This window comes from Atta cephalotes, assembly GCF_000143395.1.
Source record: "Atta cephalotes unplaced genomic scaffold scaffold00051, whole genome shotgun sequence".
NCBI classification, from domain to species: domain Eukaryota; kingdom Metazoa; phylum Arthropoda; class Insecta; order Hymenoptera; family Formicidae; genus Atta; species Atta cephalotes.
The window spans coordinates 827,919-837,806 of record NW_012130115.1 but is presented as its reverse complement, the minus strand read 5'-3'; the positions used below and the strand labels follow the sequence as shown (position 1 = coordinate 837,806).

The following is a 9,888-nucleotide window of genomic DNA, read 5'->3' as shown; positions in this document are numbered from 1 at the left end:
GTAGTATAGTATAGTATATAGACTATATATATATATATATATATATANATATANATANATATATATATATATATATATATATATATATATATATATATATATATATGAAATATTTATTCTACGAAATTCTAAAAAGAGAAAAGTATCACTCAAGAACAGAATCCCCTCAAACATTAATCCTTAACGAATGTTAACGCTAACGAATGTTAACGCCAATACATTATCTCGGAAGGAATAGTGTTGATAGCGCGCAGTTGTGACGTAACACGTTATCATTAGTAACATCATGATCGTATCACTATCTGCAGCTCCGAACAGTTTATAGCGCTAAATAGTACGAATAGCGTCTCCCCGAATGCACTCATTATGTTCATTGCGTTCCATTAACTTCGTTAATTTTTGTATTATTTTGTAGTGTTGCATGTTGTCGATCGCATCGTGTTTGAATATGACATCTTTGCTAGAATACAGGCGAGAGTAAAAAGGACAGATAATCATCATTCTGTCTTTATCGAAAATTCAGTTGAAAGCTTGATGTCGCATTCAGACATCGATGCAATTGACACAACACTACACAAAAGCATACAAAAGCTAATAAAATCAACACAATGAAATCAATGTAGCATGTGGCAAATATATGGCGATAAAAATATCAGCCAGAAACGATGCCATATTGAATATTAATTCTTCATTTCCAATTGTCATAGCGATGAGGATACCACAAATGCTAATAAAACAAAAACCATGGCAATTTAGTGCCACTCTGGCCCGTATGAGCATCCAGGTCATGAATAGAAAATAAGAGACCGAACTTATATAGACGAGGCCGTCAAAAAGCATGATCAAAAATGATCATCTGAATTAATTCAATCTAGATGTTGCTTCCGTTTCACGACATCGTTCTCGCAGTTTGATAGATCGTATCAGTTTTATATGATTTAAAACTGTATGAAGAATGTTCTATTTTTCATATAATTTTAATGACAATTTATTATCAAAGCATAATGTCAAAGAATATCTTTATTCTTTGATTATTGTGTGATTGTGTGAAGTAAGAGAGGAGGAGACCACCAACTCGATAGCAAACTAAAAAAGATAATTCTGATTTGTGATCCCTAATTTGAGGAGGAAATTTGATAAGCGGAATGAATTTTTACGTTTGGGCACCATTTGTAAAGCAGTGTCATGTAATTAGGTACATGTTGCGTCACTACTCGTTGCACGTATTTGTCGCCGATTTGTGATTATAAATCCAATAAGAAAATATTTAAAAAAAGGTCTCTAATAATTATATGAATCATATTATATCGTAGTAGAAATGATAATGAAATCGACATCGAATCGACGTTGATTTCATTGTCACTTCTCACTAAGTATTCTGACAAGAGATGATATATTTTATGATGTAAATATTAATGCTGATAGTTATATAGTTTAGAGGTTCCTCAAAAATCAATAAAATTAGACTCTTTCGATGCGTTTTTGCATGAAATGAAAGAATTTGACAAAAAAAAAGTATCATTCTGCCCCGTGAATGAGATATTAATTAAAGTTGACGATTATTGAGATTACAGAGAAATGTGTCACAGAATGAGGTCTATAATTGTACTGTTCCACATGGATTTCGATTCCACGCGAAGCGACTCTCATCCCTGTCCCTTTCCTCTGCAAAGGGACGCACGACTTCTATAATTGTAGTTGTTGAAGTTAAAAAAATCTGTGATGTAGACAGTGAAGTGTATAGATTAGTGCTTATTGATTACGCCGCTCCGAATAAAAAAATATATCCTATCCGCTTGGAGCTTAATTGCCTAACTGTTTAGAAGTTGCAACTTAAACAGTAAAAAGACCGCTCTAAAAAGACTGTTTTCATACGCCACTGTCTTTATGAGTTAGAAATATTCCAAGGGGACACTGTTTACGCTGCAACTTCTAGGCAGTTAGGTTCCAAGCGAGATGTTATTTTTTATTTTGTTTGGCGTAAACACCCCGAATCAATAAGCAAATATATTGTCACGAGTGCTAATTACACAAGTGACAATTGCGCCAAGAACATGCCAGAAAATATCAACAATCAAAAGTTAAATCGAAATATTGCCGAAACGAATTTATTAAATATAATTAATATAAAAGAAGACCCTGAATATAAACAGTAGAAACGCGGACGCAAGACCTTTGCGCAAAGCTGGCCTCAGATAAGCGAAATGCTGAATCAACACGGGCCAATGCGGAAGGGTCAAGGTTACCGCGAAAATTAAGATATATAAGCGCGACCGCGAATGCAGTCAGAAATTTGAAAGAAACTTGTTGTGTTATTTTGCCCGTCGTCTCATCGAAATTGTAACAGTCTACCGCGACGCGAATGTGCTGGAATTGTAATAAGAATAAAGTGAAATTGTAATAAGAAACCACTGGTGTTATGTAAAACTGTTAAATATATTTCTACTTAAAAGACTACAAGATTGTTTCTTATCTCCCGAAGTCCTCTATGGATCCGCGAACCGTGCCGTGAAATAAGCAGCACAATACACCCCACTGTCTACATAATAGATTTTCTAATCTCAACAACAACAATTAACAAATTATAGGCCTCATTTTGTCTCTGACAGATTTCTTAACAATAATCGTCAACTTTAACGATTAATATCTTGGTTCGCAGGGCAGAGCAAAACTTTTTTTTTTCATTTCATGCAAAAACACGTTGAATAATCTTAATTTTATTGATTTTTGAGGTGGAACTTTTATACTAATTACCTTAATGCTAAATAAGACTAAAAATATAGATAACAAAGAACTGAACAAATTAAGGATTGCTAACTGAACTGTTGCGAGCAGGACCAAGGTAAGGCCGGACTCATGGTGGAAGGGATTGACATGAGATCTGTTTTTGCTACACTCTGAATCGGTGCAATAAATTAAAGTGAAACAAATGTATATTTTTTTCACTTCAACTTATTGCACTGTGTAGTTCAGAAAGTGCAGCAATAAAAAATAACTATGATGCTCAGTTTGGGCAAACCACGCCCCTTTTGCGAGTTGAAACATCGTAGATTCAGGCCTGCCAATTGCGAAAAAATAAATGACGTTGCTACAACTGATCTCTATCTTCGTCAGATGCTGTGTCCTTTTCTCTCTTCGTTTTGAAGCTTAGAGCAACTAAGCTCGAGTCAAGCAAGTATCAAATGTAATTTTAAGAGTTTATTAGAGTACGTATTACATTATTCGAAATGGATTCCTATTGGAATTATTCAACTATTCGATTTCTATTGTATTTTCTAGAAAAAATGGAACAATTCCGTAAGTGCTCTGAGGATTCCGCTGAGCTATACGCTAGTATAAGTATTGTACAAATTGTATTTATTTATTTATATTTATGTATTGATTTGTTCATTTATCCAAGATAAAATGTTTTATTTTAAGTACGAAGCACCACTACGATCTGAATGTTAAGATGTTGAACTACAATATTATATATATTCATATAAATGAATTAATTTCAGAAATAATAATTGCGTGCCGATATGGTTGTCGGACTTTCAATCAATCTGAAATATTAATAATCCTCCCAAATTTCTCAAATTTAAAAAACTGTAATAAATTTATTGCGAAAAAAATTTATTGCTTCGGCCGGGAAAAGTCGAACCCAGATCTCTTGCATTCCGTGCGAGATCTGGTTGTCTGGATATCGGCACGCAATTATCATTTCTGAAATTAATTTATTTATATGAATATATATATGAATATATATAACAGTTCAACAGCTTAACATTCAGACTGTAGTGGCGCTTCGTATTTAAAATAATGTATTTAACATAAACGGTCTTGTCTTTCCAATCTTATTGTAAAATGTTTTATATATAATTGTATATATATATATATATATTGACATCACAATATAATTATATAAAATATAGTTACATAAAATATGTACATAACATATATACAATTATAGAAAATTATAAAAAATTATACAAATCTTACAATATTTTATAATTTATATATAAAAAAATTCTGAATTTTTAGAATTTCTGCATCATTTTATAACTGTTTAGAAAATATCTCAAATTTTTTTATACGAATTTTACGTACAATATTTCAGAATTCATATGTATGTATATGTATGTATATGAAAAATTCTATTTAAAAAAGTATAGATATTTTAAATATATGTATATTTCTGAAATGTTGTTCAATTCTTATTATAATTCCTATTCACTCCAACGAACGCGTTAAAGTGAGGAGCTAAGGTAGGAGCACGCGAACAAACATTGTAGTACTAAGTAATACATGATAAAAAAAGAGACCGAACCTAAATGATGTATGACGAAAACAACAAGGTTAAACTGAATCTACGAACGATCATTGTGTAATAATATAGGATAGAATCGACGATAGGACAGAATCGAGAATAGACGATAGGACAGAAAATTAGAGAGAGACGCTTGCAAACTGAGCACATCATGTAATCCTTCGACCATGGGTCGGACCGCCGGACTGCTCGGGTAAGATTAATTGCAAATGGCGCCCAAACATAAAAATCCATTCCATTCAACGGACTTTCAATTAGGGGTCACGAATCAAGATTCACTTTCATTTCACGGGGTTGGGTCTCTTTCTCTCTTACTTCGTGGTGTAAGCGTATATGAGAGGAGTTTTGTTAGAGTTCCTCCAGTAAGAGATAAATAAGAACGGAAGAACGCCATTGCCGGGTGTCAGGTACTGGCCGGAAACAGCACAATTCCATCATGATTGACAGTTGATAGTCTGATTTCGTGTTCGCGCCTTCTATATCATGAAATAGTTGCTCACATCAATTCACAGATTCACTACCACATTGAAAGTATCTGCAAATGGCGGTTTAAAGGGATCCGAAATCTGACCAATCAAGAATCGGTGCCCCATGATTTGACTCTTACTAGAGGGACTCTAAAGTTTTGTCATTCGACCGCTACCTACCGAGCATCATCAATACTAATTCAGAACCTGATTTTGGTCACACTTTTCAAAGTCTAGCTCGGTCTCCTGTTCTCTATCCTCCATGATCCGGGCTTAGGATGCTGTTCCATTTCTGTCAGATTTCGGAAAACGAAATCTCGGAAAAGTAATAGAATGGAGACCAATCAATCTGGGGATCGATTATGGATTTTGAAAAGAGGTCAAAATTACAAAAGTGAGCAAAGGTTACTAGGTATTAACCAATTAAATTATGAATACTCTAATGAATTTGCTCATTTTTGTAATTTTTACCTCATTTGAAGATATCAAAATCCATCCCCTGGATAGTCATGTCAACTCTTTCTCTAGAGCAGAACCGTGAAAAGTGAAAATTCTTTGTATGTATGTGTACATGTATGAATATACATATATAAAAATTTTTACTTTTCATGTTTCACTCTAACAAAAAAGCATCGCTACTCAGAATCAGAGAGAATCAAAGGAGAGTGGAGTAGATAGCGTTTCTCTTCTCTGATTGGTTCCGCCATTTTTTCGCTCTCTTCTGCAAATGTGCATGCGTGCACGTATATATACATACACACAACACTAGTGCGGTACAATATTAGTGTGTGCAACGTCATACATTCCATCACGCTTCTATCATATCTCCTACTCCAATAAACGGTGGCTTTCGCCTGAATCCGCTCCACTCTCCCTTGATTCTCTCTGAATTATTGCCCCCAGAATTATTTACTCCAGAATTATTGCATTACTGTTCGTCTACACATATACATAATATATAAAAATTTCAGACTGATAAGCACGCAATTTTATTCTCAATTATATAAATAGTTATATTTTTTATGCTGGAAAAATGAATACTTATATATTAATAATATACTATCGAACAATTATTTATTAATTATTTATTAATAATAAATTTCTTTTTATATATATAGAAATTCAATTTCAATAATCTTATATTTAACGTATATGCAGACGAACAGTAATGCAATCTAATAATTCTGATTGATTGATTCCCACTCTATTACTTTTCCGAAATTCCAACTATCATAATGTATCATTTTATCCTTCTTTATTAATTGATAAACAACAAGGATAAATGATTCATCATGCTCTTCATGCGTAACTCGGAATGCACTCTATTTCATTAGGTATTGCAACAGTCAACACACATTTTCATAGCGATGAAATTACAAAAAATATTCAATAATATCGAAATAACAAGAAATATTAATTCTATATATTTATGAATTCTACAGTTTTTTCATGAATTTAATTAAACGTTAATTTTAATTTAATTAAAAATATTGTTTTTTACCATAAAAAAATTAGTTTTGATAAATATTAAAAACAACAGATCCATCTCCAATAACTTCGACCTTGATATATATTATTAAAATCACAATGGGAGCTTTCCCATCAAGGCTTTAAATGACACACAAATCGACACATGGTGTTTTCCAGCAACGACTCGCTATGGCACGATTAGATACAACCGAAAAGCATAGTCGAACACAGAATCTGTCTCTTTGTCAATTTTTGAATAACGCTTTAGAGCATTTTTATGTTATACATATGGTATTATATAATAATTATTTGTGCCATTTACATTTTTTATAAATTTTGTGTAATATATTTTAATATAATTCTGTTTTTTATTTACGGAGCTTTTCAACAAGAACATAGAATGACACAGTGTGACACGATAAATCGTTGCATCCTTGTTGTTCGCTAATATTAAACAAGGATGATCACTGTATCACAGTGTATTGCTCGTTGAAAAGTTCTCAATATATATCAAGGTCATTAGAAGTGAATCCATTGTTTTCAATATTTGTCCTAATTTTTACTTACTTTTCTTCAAAGTAAAAAATACTGTTTTTTTTACATCTCTAGTTAAAATGTATATAAATTCACACAAGAAATATATATTAAAATACTAAGATCCATTTCGATCGAATACAGAATCTCTCACTTAATTTATTCTTATTGGCTAAATACATATAATATTAGAACTCTTAATAATATAGTTTAAATAAATATATAATAAGATAATAGTATATTCATTTTTCTTACCTGCAACTGTAAATCCGATTCCGATAATTCAATCTCTGACTGTTCTTCATTGTTGCTAGTTGCATTACTCATAATTTTATCGGTAATAATTTCGTTAGTCTCTAAACGTGGCAAAGAATTTGCATTTATTGCTATCTCATCTTTGTTTTTGATCGTGTTAGCGTCAACTAAATTTCCATAATCACATTAATAATTGATTAATTAATTAATAAGTTAATATATAATTATATATAATTATATAATTTATCGTATAATATATCCTACTATATTACCTAAATGTAATGTTCGTGATTGATCAAGATTTTCAGGATCCTGTGTATGATAGGATACATAAATAATTTGTTGGATTCCATCATTAGATGTCTCATCGGTGGCTATTATTTGATCATTGAATGTCTGTTCGTCTTGTGAGTTCGGCAAAATTTGCCACACCTCGCCGATCGAAGATCCTTCCGATCTTTTCATAGTTAATGTCTTATTCTCCCTGTGTACCTGCAGAAATCGATAATTATTATTAAAAATTAAAAAATAAAATTGCTATAGTACCTTTTTGTGTTTTGTCAAATTTGAACAATCAGCAAAAGCTTTACCGCACACATCGCAAGAATAAGGTTTTTCACCTGCAAAAAGTTAAATAATTAATATTTTCGAATTATACATAAATTAAAATAATACACAAGAACATTCATATATATGTTTATCATTATTACATCTTTTTATGTAAAAAAAAAAAACATAATTTATCATTTTCATCATTACCAGTATGTAAACGAAGGTGTTTCTTGAGCGCCCATTGCTCTGTAAACCGGCGGTTGCATTGATTGCACTGGAACGGACGTTCTCCCTTATGTCGGCGCACGTGACACTTCCATGTATCTTTGTGCAAGAAACTCTTCGAACAAAACTCACACTTCCACGGTCGTTCGCCAGTATGCCGTTTTACATGCAGTTTGAATTGCGACGATGTGGTAAACTTTCGGCCACAGAAATCACAGCTGTATGGTTTTTCGCCAGTGTGAATGCGCATATGTTCCTGCAAATTGCCATTCTGCGAGAAACTTTTCTGACATACCGTACAAGTATATGGTTTTTGACCGTTGTGCCATCTAAAACATTACAATTTTTTAAATAATATATTCATTTTGCGGTAGCAACTAATTAAATCTTAATTCAGAGATTTGAATAAAAAAAATTAAATAAAAAGTACATGTTATTTAAAAGTTATGAAGAACTTAAGAACGCGTATATTTCTTTCTCTTTAGATTTTGGAATTTTTATGCATTAAAATAAATGATATGTTCATATTACCTGTAATGCAAAGTGAGACTAGTCTTGTGAGCGAATTGTTGTTTGCAAATCTCACAAAGATACTTTTTTTGGCCAGTATGAGTAGACTGATGATTAATTAAATTTGCCTTTGTTTTGAAGCTTGAGTTACAAAACTTACAAGCGTGTGGCCGATTATCCGAATGCACCAGCTGATGTCGTTGAAGCAACTGTTTGTGCTTAAAACTTTTGTTGCATTTATTACAAACAAAACGGCGCCCATTGTTATGTTCAGCTTCCTTGTGATACAAAACGGAACTTGGGTGATTTAGGATCTTACCGCAGATATCGCAAGTATAATCCTTATCCTTATTTTTCTATAACATATAAAGATTTAAAAAGCTGTAGAAATATTATGTGTAATTTAAAACAATTATAAAATTATGTAAAATATTTAAAAGTTGAAAATATTTTCTTTAAAAAAATTTTTTTTAATTATTATAATGTAATAACTTTATAAAACACTATTGTTATTACTTATAAAACACAAACCCCGTTGTGAGTTGTAGTATGTGTTTTTAAATCCGATTGATTTGTGAAATTCTTATCACAAATATTACAGGTAAATTCTTGCTGCTCGTGCACTACTCTCATGTGCAATTCGTATTCCTGTTTCATTCCAAATTGCTTATCACATCTTTTGCATATATAAATCATATTTCTGGAATCTTCTGTTACGTCTAATTTCATCGTGGAAATGTTCTGTTCTGGACTGTGCTCATGAAATTCCTGTGTCTCAACATTTTCTTCGGAAGAAATTGAATTATGTTGAGTCATCTTTTGGTGCAATGCTAGATTATCTTTACTGTCAAATAGCTTCTTACATTGTATACACTCGTGCTTAATACCCTTGTGAAAACTCCTAAAGTTAAATTAAAGCAAAAACTTTTTATTAAAAAATTGAATGTACAGCTAAAAATATCTTAATATTTTAAAATGAAAAATTTTAAGAACTTACAAATATGTAAACATTTACATACTTGTAACGTACAATTTATATATATAACATTGAAAATTATAAAATAAAAGAGAAAGGAAGGAAAAAATAGCCTATTTTGGCCATAAATAGACACCTTTGTAATCTATGCAATTATCATCTTGAAAGTCCATAAATTTATAAAAGAAAGCTTATTTACCCAGAGAAGCTTGGAAAATCTTTCAAAAGTAATAAAGTAGATTGTTTGATCAAATAAGGGACCTTTCCCTCCTCCTCTATGACATACATTATCAAGATCACGACCCTGAGTAACTTCCAGCAAGTTTTAGCCACTGCTCCTTTATTAAAAAATTATTAACAAAAAAAAGTTTAAGAAAAAACATATACAATATCCTTTTTCCACAATATCCTTTTCCATATAAAGAAATTTTCTGCTTTAAAGTATATTTTACAACTTTCCATGCGATTCCCACTCCACCTTCCCCCCTTGCTTGAGGGTGCATGATTTTCATATTTCCTTATATAATTTTTATTCGTAGAACAGAAAATTTTTTCCTGCTTTACATACGATAGTTTAGTTAGGTTATTAT

The 9,888-nt window shown here is 31.6% G+C and overlaps 1 protein-coding gene across 1 annotated transcript in view; it reads right to left on the bottom strand.

The window, feature by feature from the left end:
* Positions 1–9,888, bottom strand: part of LOC105622987 (zinc finger protein 420-like) — a 75,127-nt gene that overhangs the window by 59,952 nt on the left and 5,287 nt on the right. Inside the window, exons 7-12 of the mRNA XM_012204389.1 lie at positions 8,854–9,223; positions 8,344–8,678; positions 7,795–8,141; positions 7,582–7,655; positions 7,308–7,527; positions 7,036–7,202 (exon numbers count right to left, since the gene is read on the bottom strand). Coding sequence (XP_012059779.1) covers positions 7,036–7,202; positions 7,308–7,527; positions 7,582–7,655; positions 7,795–8,141; positions 8,344–8,678; positions 8,854–9,223 — 1,513 coding nt within the window. The remainder of the gene's footprint in view (positions 1–7,035; positions 7,203–7,307; positions 7,528–7,581; positions 7,656–7,794; positions 8,142–8,343; positions 8,679–8,853; positions 9,224–9,888) is intronic.